This window comes from Zalophus californianus, chromosome 5 (assembly GCF_009762305.2).
Source record: "Zalophus californianus isolate mZalCal1 chromosome 5, mZalCal1.pri.v2, whole genome shotgun sequence".
Taxonomy (NCBI): Eukaryota; Metazoa; Chordata; class Mammalia; order Carnivora; family Otariidae; genus Zalophus; species Zalophus californianus.
Genome location: NC_045599.1, coordinates 32,306,560 through 32,322,595, shown reverse-complemented (window position 1 = coordinate 32,322,595; position 16,036 = coordinate 32,306,560). Strand labels below are relative to the sequence as shown.

Sequence of the window (16,036 nt, the reverse complement as noted above, 5' to 3'; positions counted from 1 at the left end):
AAAGTCGGACCTATGAAAAAAAGCTATCACTAATAGGAAACAATTAGGGATTCCAATGCACAAATAATGTTTGTGTTGCTTGCTGTTAGTTAACAGTTGGAATTAAACAAAAGTGGGTAATTAGTAAAGGCCAATATTAAACTGCAGAAATAAACTGGCGAGGATTTTTTGTGCATGTCACATTAAGAAAATGTTAACTGCCTTTCAGAGATACACCATGAAATTTTGATATATCCCTTAAACACATTCAGACCTAAGAGTTCCAAAGAGAATTCCTATTAAGTTCTTGTTTTTCTTAAAATTAAAAATGTTTTTTGACAATAGGTAAATCCCTTACACCAAGAACCCTGAAAGATTTTGCAAAGCTGGTAGAACTAATTCTTGATATTCCATGTTATTTCCAATTTTATTGTTTGATACTTAGACAGGTCTAAACATGAGCTTTTGCCATTTCTTCACCCTTAGCGTTTTAACCTCCAAAGATTTTTAAAGACCACGAATAGCCCGATTTTTATGTAACAGGAACAAGAAATCCACCAGCACCAAAAACTTTAAAACTCAGATCTTTAGTAGCAGTCTTTAGAACACTCTAGATTAAAAATGTAATAATTTGTTAAAGCATGCAAAAAAGTGTAACAGTGAATAAAAACCACAACTGACAAAAATATTGGTTAACATTCCAAACATGTATAACCAATGAACATGGCCTAGGTTTTTTTTTATTGGTATTCACTTCAGAAACTTGAATCCACAGATATAAGCAGTATATTACCAGAAAGTTACAAGTAAACACAGATTATACATGCAAATTTCTGTTCACAAAGGTCACATGTGCAGGTATATGAATTAGAAGCGTGCGTCTAAGATTATGGCCAAACTGTTTTTAAAATGCAGAAATGTAAAATTACATCTTGAAATATGAAGAGATGGTCTACACACTTCAAAAATCAAATGTTGCTTATACCAGATGTATGACAGCTACAGGATTCAAGTGACAAGCAATAAGATCTCAAGAAATTAATACTGCTCAAAGAGAACGGGAATATTTTTACATTTCACTGAAAATACATTGACTACTAGAATACGAAATCTAGCAGGAACTTAGGGGAAAAAATTACAAAAATCTAAAGCCAATTACTTAGTATTTCTTATTACCTAAACAACAGCATGACATTAAAAGAAAACTGCACCTGCTTTTTAATTGCCAATCTCGTATTAATGAAGATCTCCAAATAAAAAGCAACCCAAAAAGCTTCAAACTCCAAATGAAAAGTCTGCAAGGCTCAGATTAAAATGTGGAATGTTTCCGATGAAAGTAATAAAAATACAATTGGTTTTGTTCTTTATTGAATGGAATCAAAAGTTTTGACATTTCTTTGAAGCTTGGAACTAAATTTCATTTCTCTGAATGATTCTACATCTTTTTTCTTAGTGGTGCAAGTTGTCTTAAGTAGCGAGTCAGTCTCTACAAGTACTTCGGTCTGTTACCATTCTGATAAAACAAAAACAATTCTTCATTAACTTAACCGTATATGTATTTTTGCTGTAACACTTAACACATGAACAGACATCTATTATTTTTCCACTAAAACAAAAGAGTACAATAGTTTTCTTCTAACTATCAGTATTGTATTTAAAAAAGGTTAACATTAAAAACAAAGAACCATTATTTTCTTTGAAATCGTTAAGCTTCTTGCACATCTTAAGCTTCCTTCTTCTGCCTGCGTTCTTCTGCCAATTTATTCAGAAATTTCTGAAAAGAAAAAAAATTACAAGGATTAAGTCACCTAGGAAAAACTAAATGGATGAACTCTGAAATAAAATATTCTATCCAAGTTTATGAATTTGAATGTAATTTAACTGTAACATTATCAGTTGTTTTTAAAGATTGAGTTATTCTTAAGTCAGTATACAAAACTAGATCACAGTACGTAAGACGTGAAAAAAATGGTAAAATGTGAAAAAAGATTCTTTCAACTTAAAATTAACATTAACTTATAGATAAGAAAATAAAGATCATACTTGCATAGAACTGCCACTGCTCCAAGAACATAGAGCAGTTAAAATAACATGCGTTTATTCAAATAGTGCATCTTCCATTAAAGTGGGGACACATTTTCTTAAAGGTAGTAAATATTTTGTCTGTGGGCCATTCTTTATTTCAACTACTCAATTCTGTTACAGCAGTAAAGCCAGCCATAGGGCGCCTGGGTGGCTCAGTTGGTTAAGCGACTGCCTTCAGCTCAGGTCATTATCCCGGAGTCCCAGGATCGAGTCCCACATCCGGCTCCCTGCTCAGCGGGGAGTCCTGCTTCTCCCTCTGACCCTCCCATGCTCTCCCTCACTTTCTCTTAAAAAAAAAAAAAAGCTAGCCATAAACAATACTTAAATGAATGACTATGGCTATGTTCCAAAAAAAAACCCCCACCTCATCTACAAAAGCAGTGACCCCCGTATTCCACCTGTAATTTCTAGAGTTCTTGGACATATTAAGACATTAATAAGTAACCCTCCCCCCAAATCTAGAACACCCAAAGTTTCTTTACTTCTGGGTAGATTTTCTCAACTCTATAGTTACTCCCAATTCATGAGAGGGTTAAAAAGGCACTGGAAAAAACTCAGGAAAGTATCAAGTCATTTATCATTAGCAAAATATTATATTGTGCAATAAATTTTAGTGAAGTCGACAAAGTTCCTTTAAAATAGAAATAAGTAACAAAGAGCTGCCTCCAATAAACAAATGAAAATTAGAATAGCTAGAAAATATTAGAGAGCATATCATTTATAAAGTATCAAGCATTGAGAGAGAACTTTTGTATTTCAACTCTTCTATGTAATAGTTTCTGCTACCAATGGAATTAAACCATTTTTTTTCATATGCTAAATGTAAGACACATATAAGGTAGCAAAGAATACCTTCATTTGATTTCATTTGATTCATCTGATTTCATTTCAAACTAGTGACACAGCAAAGAACTGGCATTATTTCCTAAGTTCAAGGCTATCTACCCCCCCAGGCTATCTTTATCCATCTAAATCAACACACAGAACATGTTTGATAATGGAATACTCCAATAGCTCTCTACTATAAAGCAGTGCAAAAAATGAGGTTATTTATAATTAATGAGTTAACTCCTTTCAAGTTTTTCCCTAGTTATCTGTTTTAATACCCAGTCCTTAAGTCAGTAAAGTCCTTAAGTCAGTAAAATACCAAATTTCAAAATATCCAACTAGAATTTGTTATGCTTCATTATGTTTTATTTATTCATTTATCCTTATATCCCATTGGTCATAAAACACAGAATATCATTATTAATAAATAATTTAACGGCAATATAAAATGTATAAAGGGACATGGCACTTCACAAAGTTGAAAAAGCTTTTTATTATTCCACTTGGCTTTCAGGCCTCCAGAATCTTCCAAATAAGAGAAATTATAGTCCAATACCCATTTGGGAATATTTAGGTAACTTTAATTATAACAGAATTTATAACATGGCTAGAAAATTATTCAACTAATTAGAATGTACTATAGAAAAAGGCTCAACAGAAGTTCCTAGAATTCGCTAGACTGCTTAAGGCCCATCAACAAAGAAATAAAAGTGTCGGGGGCACCTGGGTGGCTCAGTTGTTAAGCATCTGCCTTCGGCTCAGGTCGTGATCCCAGGGCCCTGGGATTGAGCCCCACCCCAGGCTCCCTGCTCTGCAGGAAGTCTGCTTCTCCCTCTCCCACTCCCCCTGCTTGTGTTCCCACCCTCACAGTCTCTCTGTCAAATAAATAAAATCTTAAAAAAAAAAAAAAAAGAAATAGAAGTGTCATCTTCATCTCCAGGATAAGGCATTGTGATGGGTCTACAGAAGGTACCATACACATTTTACTTTGCATAAATATACACAATCTGTTTTCATAAAGGAACTCTCCTCTTTAGATTCAGCCTTACCTTTAATTTCTGATAATGAGGAAGGCTGCTGCAATGAGTATTCTTTGCAACTTCTTCATTTGTATAAAAGAGTGAACACAGCTTACAGTAAAACCCTGTTTTAGGTATCACATAGTCTATACCTAGAACACAAACATACATTCTTACAAATTTAGTAAATCGAAAACTTAGTGTTCTCAAATCTGTTTTCCGTCATTATTATGTGAATGAGATAATCCAATATAACCTAAGCTAAAACAAAACAAAAACCGTATCATTAGTTAATTGTACTTAACTGATGTTTAAGGTCCCACCTAACTGTACTCTCACAAAAGGCAGGATTAAAAAAAAAAAAAAAGCAATGTGAAATACTCAAACCTTTATGTGGAGAAAGAACATATTGTGAAATGGTAACAAAAGATAATACAAAATGAGGAGAGCTGGTTAAGTGGAAAAGAAAGAATATATCATTTAAGATTTACAAATTGTTCTGCAGAGAAATAAAATTTAAAACGTTATCAGAATTTATGTTAAGACCATTTTAAAAATCTTTAGTACTAAGAACTTGGGAAGGGTGAGAGGGGAAGAACAAAGCCTTAAATCTCACCAACAGGAACATTGGGCTGATATGGTCCAATTCTATACTCATCTGGGATTGTATAGTCCTCCTTGTTTTCATCACTTTGGCCATCTGCATTTTCACTTGTATCTTTGTTGGGATCATCAGGATTCTCAGCAGATTCAGCGCCTGGTTCTGTATTTTCCTCGTTTTTAATTCCATTTTCCAACGCTGCTTCGTTTTCTTGATCAAGTTCCTCGATCTTGTCCACCTTAATTTCAACCAAACCATCATCATTTTTGTCACCAGATTTAAATGCCATGCCCGATTTACGAAGTTTCTGAAGTTCCGAATCTTCCTCATCACCAACCTCATCTAGAGTGACAAAACCTTCCATACTCCCTGGGAAACGACGCTGTTAAGAAAGACAAATTTACTCTGCAACAATTATTCTGCAGCATCCCTTCCATCTGCTTTACTTGAAGGGAAACGGATAGCGTCTTTGTCTTTATTCATTCTTTCAAAATACTTTTTCCTTTCTCTCCCAAAATCACTGTCCTTTTTTTTTTTTTTTTAAAACAGCTTTGTTTTAAAACTGTATAACTGAAAGCTTGCCGCCTCACATAAGAGCAGAAAATAAATAAGAACATTATATTCTACGTTTCTTAAAACTATTAGGCTGCAAGGGACTGTATCAAAATGTGATTTGATAAAAGTAGTTCAATGGTATCCTCTAGAAGACAGTATCTTATGAGACAACTGTTATTTCAGAGAACTCTCAGTCTAAAGTAGTGTAGTGGTTAAAAAAGGAAAAAAAAAAAAACAAGGTCTGGAGCATGACTGCCTGTGTTTAAATTTTGACTCTGCCGCTTTTAAGCAGTATGACCAAGGACAATTTATTGAACTTCTCTATGCCTAAATTTTCTCATTCATGAAACTGGGTTAAGAAAGATCTACTGCTTACAGTTACTGTGAGGATTAAGTTTATTAGCATACACAAAGAGCTCATAAAAATGTGTAACATGTAATAAGTATCAGCTCTTAAGAGTGCAAACATATTATGCGACAATCACCCACTTCAGCCAGAAAAATAAGTTTAAGACCAAGTTATGTCTTGACTAGGCTCCTGGGTGGCTCAGTCGGTTAAGCGTTGGCCTTCGGCTCGTATCACGATCCCAGGGTCCTTGGATCCAGTCCTGCGTCAGGCTCCCTGCTCAGCAGGGAGCTTGATTCTCCCTTTGCCTCTGCCCTTGCCCCCTGCTCGTGCTCGCTAGCTCTTAAATAAAATCTTAAAAAAAAAAAAAAAAAAAGAAGAAGAAGAAGAAAACTGTTACGTGACCAAGCCATTAAAATCTGGAGGCTAAAAATTCGTCTTCCAAGAGTTGAACATTGGTTACAAAGGACCAATGGACCAGGAATACTAAGATCTCACTGAAAGAGCCACTTAACGTAAGGAGCTTCAAAGGCCTTTTAGTGCTCTAATCAGTAGACCATGGTCTTTTACTATTATTCTTTATGCTATGTTACATGCTTCTCTGTGATGTGTGTTCTAAGAAAAATGTTTTAAAAGCTACAATTTGAATTATCTGATACAGCTTATGTTTCTTTCTCAAATAGGAGAATTCTTCAAGTTTAACAATTTTTATTTATTTTTAAAAAAGATCTTATTTTAGGGGCGCCTGGGTGGCTCAGTCGTTAAAGCATCTGCCTTCGGCTCAGGTTGTGATTCCAGGGTCCTGGGATCGAGCCCTCCACCGGGCTCCCTGCTCTGTGGGAGGCCTGCTTCTCCTTCTCCCACTCCTCCTGCTTCTGTTCCCTCTCTCGCTATCTCTGTCAAATAAACAAAATCTTTAAAAAATAAATAAATAAAATGATCTTATTTTAAGTAATCTCTACACCCAACCTGGGGCTGAAATCCACAACCCCAAGATAAGAGTTGCATGCTCCACTGACTGAGCCAGCCAGGTGCCCCAAGTTTAACAATTTTTAAGTGAGTGGCAAAATGTTTTAAGTATCTTGGGTCAATTAACTTACTATAAACTCATATCCCATCTTTTTAAAAACAAGCTGGACTAAAAGGCTGCCTACCTGTACTTATACACTACCACTACAATACACAAATAAATATAGATTTAGGTCTTCCTCCTTCCTTAGTAAAAATTTCCTTCTGTGAGTTGAGACTTTTTAACAGCTATTATAAAAAGTCTTATTTAACCTATTTATTGCAGAGTTTACTTTTAAATATTTTATTACGGTTCATAACTGACTTTTTCTAATTTAGTGACTAATTCTCTTTAATCTGACCCTGCTAGTGTAAATATGAAACTTTTATCTGATCTAGTTTTCTATCAACACAGGTCAATATACAATCTTCCTTTACCTTTTTTAGCTTTTTCTTTGCAGCTGCCGAAGCACTGGCATTTCCATCTTTTTTCACAGCTTTGTCCGAAGGTTCCTTTTTCCCATCAGAAGCCACATCACCTAAATTAGCAAGATCTGTCTCATCTCCCACTGAACTGCCACTTTCTAGCAGTGCTGCTGCTTCTTCTTCATCTACAAGTAGCTCATCTTCAGATTCAAGAAGCATGTTAGGTTCTTGCTCAGCTTGGTCATCCTTTGTATCTTTTTCACCATCTTCACCTGACTTCTCTTCTTGTTCTTTACCTTCAGTTGTACTTTCAGTCTTCTGGGAACCATCAATCTTAGACTTCTTATCGCTTGGAGATTCTTTGCCATCTGGAGAATAAGATCTTTTCCTGAAATCAAAAGGATACCCCCTCGATTAATTCTCCTGAGTTGGAAAACAAAAGTTGAATATACCAGTATATATACACACACAAAATGAAATTACCGAGATTTATCTTTTTTCAGTAAGTCAATGCCTCTGTTGGGAATCTAAAAAACAAAATTTTGTATCAGTTAAATAAATGTATTAGAATATGCTCATGTGCAGATTACATAATCACGCAATTAACTAATATTTGAGAAACACCCTTTATATCAACTAAGCTTATTCAATCCCAGTAACCATACCTAAGAAAGTAAGTAAGCAGTTCATTACAATCAACATTTCAATAGAGCATAGAGCAGTGGATAGTAAGTATTTTGGTAGCAGAACTCAAGTTCAAATAAAATCTTAAAATAGATAAAAGCAATAAAGGCATTTTTAACGTAACACCATTAAAACAACAAACTTCTACTGAAGAATACCAGGGAAAAAAAGGTTGCTATCTTTAAATAACCAAATCCTATATTCTTAGCAAAGGAAGTATTTAAGAATGTCATGGCTTGAAATATGTGAAACAAGCTTTATAACAATGACAAATCCAGTACTACATACCCTCAGTACCAATTTTTTATATTTTTCAGACAAGTCTACTTTCACACATCTCCCCTGAAACCAAAGGGCCTTTTTCAAACAGTGGTCAACCATTGCCATTGCATCTTCTCTGGTCTCCATCTCAATAAAGGCCTTAAAAAAAAAAAAAAAAAAAAAAAAGGAATCAGCTTACAAGATATTACTTAATACTATAGGAAAAAATTAACTTAAAAAGTCAGGAAAGAGGGCGCCTGGGTGGCTGTTGGTTAAGCAACTGCCTTCGGCTCAGGTCATGATCCTGGAGTCCCAGGATCGAGTCCCACATCGGGCTCCCTGCTCAGCAGGGATTCTGCTTCTCCCTCTGACCCTCCCCCCCCTCGTGCTAGCTCTCATTCTCTCTCAAATAATAAAATCTTAAAAAAAAAAAAAAGCCAGGAAAGAGACAAACTCAGAAAGGCAAATACAAGAGTTAACAACAAAATAAAGATGCTTTTTACTCTGAATTTTTAAAACAAAAAACCACAAGTGATTATAAACTGATTTTTTGCAGACCAATTTGGCAGTATCAAAGTAAAGAAAGTATCAGGATACAGTATTCTAATTCTGAAATTTATCCTTCAATTATATGATACAAATATGTAAAAATGTATATGCTGCCAAGTCCACAGCACCAATGGTAGGGTCCAAAAACCTCTAAATATCCATCAACTCAGAAAGTTAAATTTGTTAAGTTTATTCAATGGAATCACATATAAAGTGGAAAGCAACAGTATAATGTAGTACCACTTAAGGCAAGGAAGAAATAGTATACCTACATACACACACGGGGAGATTTTTTTGGATGCAAACTTGGAATTCCATCTTTACTTTCCACTTTATAGTTTCTCAGTATTTACTGTTTTACACACTGAGAATCTACTGTGACTTAAAATATCATTTATCAGTTAGGCAAGGAAAATTTACAATTTATCTATGAGAAGATACTCTCCCTTTATTAAAAATGAAGATACACACAAAAAACCTTGAAGCACTGAGAAATAATCTTAAAAACTTTTTAAAGACTTTTATTTAAATTTACTTAACATATAGTGTATTATTAGTTTCAGAGGCAGAGTTCAGTGATTCAGCAGTTGCATGTAACACCTAGTGCTCATTACATCTCATGCCCTCCTTAATGCCCATTACCTAATTACCCGACATTCCCCCCCCACTCCAGCAACCCTCAGTTTGTTTCCTATAGTTAAAAGTCTCCTATGGTTTGTCTCCCTCGCTGATTTTGTCTTATTTTTCCTTCCCTTCCCCCATGATCCTCCTTAAAAACTTCTCTATGTGGTATTACCTGACTTTTCATCCTCATCAGTATATAATTTTTTATTTTTCCATAAGGCTCAGCAAGCTTGAGAACTGCACTGTCAGAATAGCCAGAATGAGGTAAATTGCTGAGATGTATCACACGTCCAAGCTCTTGCTTTTGATCAAACTTCTGGTCTGGCTTCCCCTCAGGTTTCTAAATAATAAACAAGCACACAAATAAAAAAGGCAAGTCAAATGGTGGTAGGTATGCTATAATTTTTTTTTAAGATTTTATTTATTTATTTGAGAGAGAGAGAGAGAATGAGAGATAGAAAGCACGAGAGGGAAGAGGGTCAGAGGGAGAAGCAGACTCCCCACCAAGCAGGAAGCCCGATGCGGGACTCGATCCCGGGACTCCAGGATCATGACCTGAGCCGAAGGCAGTCGCTTAACCAACTGAGCCACCCAGGCACCGTAGACCTTAACTATTAACAAATAATTATAGCATACCTGGGGCACCTGGGTGGCTCAGTTGGTTAAGCGACTGCCTTCGGCTCAGGTCATGATCCTGGAGTCCCGGGATCGAGTCCCGCATCGGGCTCCCTGCTCGGCGGGGAGTCTGCTTCTCCCTCTGACCCTTCCCCCCCTCCTGTGCTCTCTCTCTCATATAAATAAAATCTTAAAAAACAAACAAAAACACTATATGCAGCTTTAAAAAAAAAGTTAAGGTAATTCTAGTTATTAGCAACAACTTAAAGTAGCTAAAGTTAATAAACATTAAAATGATGTATTAAATGGTTTGTGGTACAAATCTGGAAAAAATTGATAATTACCTTTATTCTTTTATACTTCTGTGATAAATGAACTCTTACTGGCTTGCCAAATACTAATGCTGGTGTGGTTGTATAATAATCCACTGCAGCTTGAGCATCCTCTGTAGTTGCCATTTCAATAAATGCCTAAAATTGGACAAAATTATTATTTCCGAAACAAAAGAACAATGCCAAGTCTTTCTAGATATATTTAATCATTAGAAAGCATTTTTAAGTCTAAAAACAGAACCAACACTGCTAATTTGCTATTTTTTATTTTTATTATTATGTTATGTTAATCACCATATATTACATCATTAGTTTTTGTAATCTGCTATTTTTTTAAAAGGTCATCTCAGATTTTACTATCTTCATGCTACTCAAGTGTCATTATGTCTACTGTATTTGAAACAATAATTTGGCACCCATTTTGGTAAAAGTTTGGAATAAGTTTCTCAAATAATTATCATCCTTCCAGAGCCCTTATAATAATATGGTGACAATTTTACTGCTTAAAGACCACAATTAATAAATTTACTAAATAATCCATTAGGCTGAGAAATTAATGTTATTGACATACTTCAACTCTCTGCTTTTTTCTCTATTAAATTCCATATTAATGATTTAAAATTATATTGAGTTCTTTTTCTAATACAAAATCATGTAATCCCTTCAGGAAATATATTAGTAATGAATAAATACTACACTTATTTCAACTCATACCTCATTAATTTTATTTAGAATCAGATGATTTGAAATGACTCCAAATGGTTCCACCAGCTGTAACAGTTGATATCTCAAGTTTTTCCCTCGCTGAAAATCCATGATGTGAACAACTCGGCTTGTTTCCTATCCATTAGGAAAAAATCAAGTCAAGAGGTCTCTTTAGAATCAAGATGAAACAAGATATATATTACAAGTTTCAAGTCTAAAGTTAACTAGACCAGATTAAGTATTTAAAACAACTCATTAACATTCTAGAGAATTTTAAAACTACACAGGAAATCAGATTCACTGGGATATATCTTAAAGTTTCAGAAAGCCTCTGCAGTTATTTTTAAATAGAATACTGTACACATAAATGGACAGCAAAATTTGGTACACTCAAGGTGAGATCTCTTTACTATGGGTATATGAAAAAGTCATATAAAAGCCTGATGGTTTTCAAGCAATAGCAGTCTTTCTGTAATAAAGGACTAAAATACAGGTTCAATTTATAGAAATCTCAAAGTTAAATTACATTTCCCCAAAAAACAGAGTAAAATAAAGAGCTGTATTACTGACCACTCTGCCTTTTTGCATGTGTCTTGGTCCTTGCAGGTTCCCATTTCCAGCACCTTTATGGACAAAAAGTGTTTTTTTTCAATCTTATAATAAATATACTTAACAGTTTTGAGTGAAAAATGGGACATCTTTTTTAAAGATTTATTTTACAGAGAGAGAACACACAAGAGTGGGTTGGTGAGGGGGCAGAGGAAGAGAAGCAGACTCTCTGCTGAGTGCAGAACCTTACAAAGGGCTCCATCTCAGGACACTGAGATCATGAACTGAACAGAAACCAAGAGTAGGGACACTTAACCAATTAAGCCACACATGCACCCCTCTTTTTCTTTTCTCTATTTAAAAGTAGGTTCTACACCCAGCCAGGAGCCCAATGCGGGGCCAGAATTCACAACCCTGAGATTAAGACCTGAGCTGACATCAAGAGTCGGACGCTAAACCGACTGAGCCACCCAGGCGCCTCAGGAAAACAGGACATCTTTCAAACACAAATCAGAGGTTACCACAAATACAGTAAGAACCATGTCTTCTCATGTGATATGATGTTATTTTTGGATAATTTTTCAGTAAGCCTTCTTTTACCTCTAATCACTGCATTTCATTTTTATGGTAAAAGCTCTTAGGGAAAGGTAACAAATTTTATAATCACCCAGATTTCCTCTTGGTCCAACTGCTGGTCCCCCAAGATGAAATGAGGGAGGTGGAGGTCCCAGAATTCCTGGTGCTGGGTTTGTAGACTGCTGCAGCATGAATGGATCACCCCTAGTAATGTGAGACATAAAATGTAATGAATGACAAAGAGGTCCATCAGAAATCATTTAAGATTTATTGTTAAAATACCCCTTTAGTGATTATAATTCCAATCGTTGCAGGCATTTGTATGTGTGAAGTAACTAGGGAAAAAGCTATAACAACAATAAAATTCACTAACATAAAAATTAGAATTCTAAAGATTCTTTTACCCACAGTGACTTATACCAAGCTCTCATATTTAATAAAGATACTCAGAAAACAGTTTTTGTTTATAAATTTTGAAAGTTTAACCTGAATTCCTTACAATGATCTCCTTTATAAACAAGAGCTTAAAAATTTTAACTTACATTGTGTGTCCTGTATCATTGTCAGGATTCCATTCTGGGTAGCTTTAAAGAGACCAGAAAATTAACTTTAAAATAAAACTGTCCTTTTCACAAAATAGCCTTGTTTGGCCTTTAAAACAGAGTTTATTTATTAGTGAAGTTATAGGAGAGTCTAAGTGTTAGAAATATTACAGTTTAAATCATATAGATACTTCCAAAAAAACCTCCAGAACTACAAAGTAATCCAAATGAACAAGAATAAACTTGTTTTGTATTGAAAATGTAGGTGATGTATGTTGAAGTTTAATTTTTAAATTTATTTGGTAAGTCATAGGAGGAAAAAGGGCTGCATGGGGAATTGGAAATGTTGAGTATACAAGGAAATAAGGACCTACCACAGATTTTCCTTCTCCAATTGTAATACCAATACTAAAAACAGAGTTGAGTTGTGACACTAGAAAGAAAAGAAAGCCCCAACAGAGCTAGACATATGTGAAAACTGGCACTCTAGTGAACATAGGTTATGTGTGTTTAAGCAGGGAGATGCTTTATGAATTCAATTCCATTCCAGCAGCTTAAAATCAGAACCAAAGGTAACTCAAAAGCAAAAAATGTATCTTGACGGATTCTGCTTAACAACTTGTAATTTCTAATGACTTTTCCCCTTTTCTCTATCTTCTATATTTTTAGAGCATGTATTAACTGTTATTGAAAATGCCTGAGTCAGAATATTCTGTTTATCAAAGGCCATCTTTAAGTCTATTAAAAATTCTTGCAATTTGTAGAAAAAGAGCCATTGTTTATTTGCCCTACAAGTAATATTAAATAACAAAATACCACTATCACTGAACCTAATATTCCGAAAGAGAGATTCCAGATCTAAACATTTTGTAATTGGTAAAATCTGGTCAATATCAACTATGCAGTGGTAACAATGTGGATATTACAAGCAAATGACGAACTCCCCAAAACCAATCAATGGCTGTTTCTGATTCACGGTACGGATGCTTTAAAGGTATTTCAAACTCCTACATTTCAAGAAGAAGCTGGCATCGACGACTGTGACTTGCTCCATTGATATGTTGACTCCACTCCTGCAGCAAAGTAAATTAGTAGAATTAACAAAAATAAAGCTAAAGTATTTTCATTTGAACCAAACTCTAGGAAGTTAATTTATATGCAGTATGACAGATCGTAGAAACACCTGACCATTCACTAGTCACAATGAATTAATTTAAAACCATTTCTCTGAATCCTTGTAGCATGATCCTGCCCTCAAATACGCCATGCACATTCTTGGAAAAACTGGATAACTTGGTTAACATACTAATAGACCTGACAGGGAAAAGATAGAGTTAATAAAGATCAAGAATAACAACTGACCTTGAGATCAACTAGACATACTATTCTCTGCTGTGGACCAAACTGGGTTATATATATTGTATCATTAGAACTGCTTTTATATAACTCTATGATAAAATATCCATGCTTCTATTTTTCTAAAAATGTTATAAATGTAGTTAAAAAGAGACTCTTTTATCATTTTATCCAGCTTTGAGGCATGTTCCAAGTGTACTACAGCCATGAAAAGCTAAGATTCAACAGGAATGGCTTTTCTAGAAAATGCTCCCCATTTATCAAAAAACTAAGCTCCCATTATATTTCCCAAAAGGAAAGAAGCAAATTTCAGGAATGTCTGTTTCCAAATTTTAGGGAGGGGAAACACTATATCCATCAATATTTGTGCTCTTTTGTGGTTATTTTTAATTTAAGGGATTAACTTCTTTCCTATTTTATGCAAATAAGCTTTCCTTTTTTAAAAAATGCACATATAAATGATCAATGTTTTAGACAATTGAGTTAGGAAAAGTAGGCTCTGCAGTCAGATTACCTAGGTTCCATTCCCAAGGTGCCACTTAGTAGACATGAATCCTTGGTACGTATTACTGAAATTTACTATGATTCAATACTCTCCTAGGATTTTGTGTAAAGTGAATGACTCAAGGTAAACTGCTTATCAGAACATTGCCAGGCACGTAAGAAGTGCTCGAAAAAGAAAAAAAAAATGAACTGTCATTACACTGCTTATAAAGCTATCTCGTTTTACAATTCCTGCTTTACAAGTATCGTTGTTTCACAAATTCCCACAAAATGAGGCAACTTTTGTCACATCCACACTACCTAATGCATTGTATTTGGAATATAAAACAGGGTTAAGGCAATGTTTTTAAAAGGGGGTCTCACTAAGAGCTGAACTAAAGAAACCAAATTACAAGAGATACCTTCTTGAAAAGCTTCAGAATGGTATTTTATAAACCTAATTTTTAAAAAATGGATTTATATTACAACAGCTTACAAACTTCCTCTGCCCTAAAAGAATTAACTAAAATCCTGTGGAAGAACTATGGAAGCTGTATCTCAAATCTAGATTGTCTTTTAAAAATAATGGCTAATAGCTAAGGAACTTGAAGAAATCTCTCCAGCTGGCTCCACAACCAGTTATTTGGGATATAAAAAGTTTGTACTTGCAAAGCAACAGACCACTAACTTATTGGAGGACACTTTTAAAATGGCTGTAAGAAGAGGCGCCATAGGTAAAGTTCACAAAATTCGTAAGAGGGATTAAGCAAATACCTTAACTTAGAATTTTCTGAACTAAAAATATTCAGATTTTATTTAAATGTCCTTGAGAAGCAGTGTGTTGGGAGAGGAGTAAAAGTTACCCTATTAGGCACATTTCTAATTCACAGGAGATGGAAAGGGTATCTAGTTGAACAGAAAACTATTTATATCCAATCCTCTATGCTCTTTAAAGTTTCAAACTTATGGTAAAAGTATAGCTGGTCTTTCAAAGTACTAGAAGGAAGGCCAAGATCAAAGAATTATTATGTACCTCCCAAACCCACCCATTCCTAATCTGCACTACACCACACCAGATCTTTGGTTTAAAGTGAGGATTAAGAGTCAAAAGGGTTTTTAAAAAACGTATATCCTTGATTCTACATTGAGGTAGCTTTCACATCAGATTAATAAGGTAAAAGGATTCACGTTTTGAATGTAGAAGTTCTGTAGGAAAACTATATTCACCTTGATGTCTTTGAGATACCTAAATTATATAAAGAAAGGATAATTTGGGAGAAGCACTTCTGGAATGGCAGAATAAAGAATTTAAGGGCTTCTAGAATAACACTAAAAGGAAAAATATGAACCCAAGTGACAAGACAGTGAAAAGGCTGTAGCGGGCACTTTAAGTGAAAAGAATTTGAGGGAAGTTTGAGGTTGTGGAGAAAAGCAATTTGACATTCTAAAATGACCTAGAAAGAAATAAAAGCAACACCATCACTGAAAGTCACTTAAAATATCAAATAATGACAAATAATGATGACAAATTAGATCACGTTTTTCACCTAAAAGTTCCTTATTTCATAGTAAGATGAAGTTTTGCTCATGTAAGCTATTTAACACTACCACTAAGTGAAAAGAACAGATTTTCCAAGTTATGCAGCAATACCAGAGAGCAGGATTAAATGTTTAAAAATTTTCATTATCTACTTTCACCACAGGAATTTTCTCAAGTCGTTGTTTCTATATCAGCTATAAAATGAGAAAGGACCACAACTAAAGGTAAATATTTTTTCAATAACACAGATACCCAGAAAACATGAGCTATGTTAAGGAAACTGGAATACATTGAGAATCCAAGTACTTAAACTTCTTAAAATTGGCCCAATTTACAAATATAAATTTTGTAAATCAATCAACCAATCAATCAA

The 16,036-nt window shown here is 34.6% G+C and overlaps 1 protein-coding gene across 8 annotated transcripts in view; it reads right to left on the bottom strand.

Moving 5' to 3' along the window:
* Nucleotides 1-550: 550 nt before the first annotated feature.
* The window catches only part of MATR3 (matrin 3), a 45,739-nt gene continuing 30,253 nt past the window's right edge, over nt 551-16,036 (bottom strand). For 4 of the 8 annotated variants that reach the window (XM_027606636.2, XM_027606638.2, XM_027606640.2 and 1 more), the window contains 13 exons: nt 13,296-13,357; nt 12,285-12,326; nt 11,834-11,946; nt 11,188-11,240; nt 10,627-10,752; nt 9,925-10,050; nt 9,138-9,305; nt 7,820-7,951; nt 7,331-7,374; nt 6,860-7,235; nt 4,528-4,894; nt 3,942-4,063; nt 551-1,753 (listed from right to left, as the gene is read on the bottom strand). In XM_027606636.2, the coding sequence (XP_027462437.1) occupies nt 1,703-1,753; nt 3,942-4,063; nt 4,528-4,894; nt 6,860-7,235; nt 7,331-7,374; nt 7,820-7,951; nt 9,138-9,305; nt 9,925-10,050; nt 10,627-10,752; nt 11,188-11,240; nt 11,834-11,946; nt 12,285-12,326; nt 13,296-13,357 (1,782 nt within the window). In that variant the 3' untranslated portion in view covers nt 551-1,702. The remainder of the gene's footprint in view (nt 1,754-3,941; nt 4,064-4,527; nt 4,895-6,859; nt 7,236-7,330; nt 7,375-7,819; nt 7,952-9,137; nt 9,306-9,924; nt 10,051-10,626; nt 10,753-11,187; nt 11,241-11,833; nt 11,947-12,284; nt 12,327-13,295; nt 13,358-16,036) is intronic. The other 4 variants (XM_027606642.2, XM_027606643.2, XM_027606641.2 and 1 more) reach the window with 3 other exon arrangements.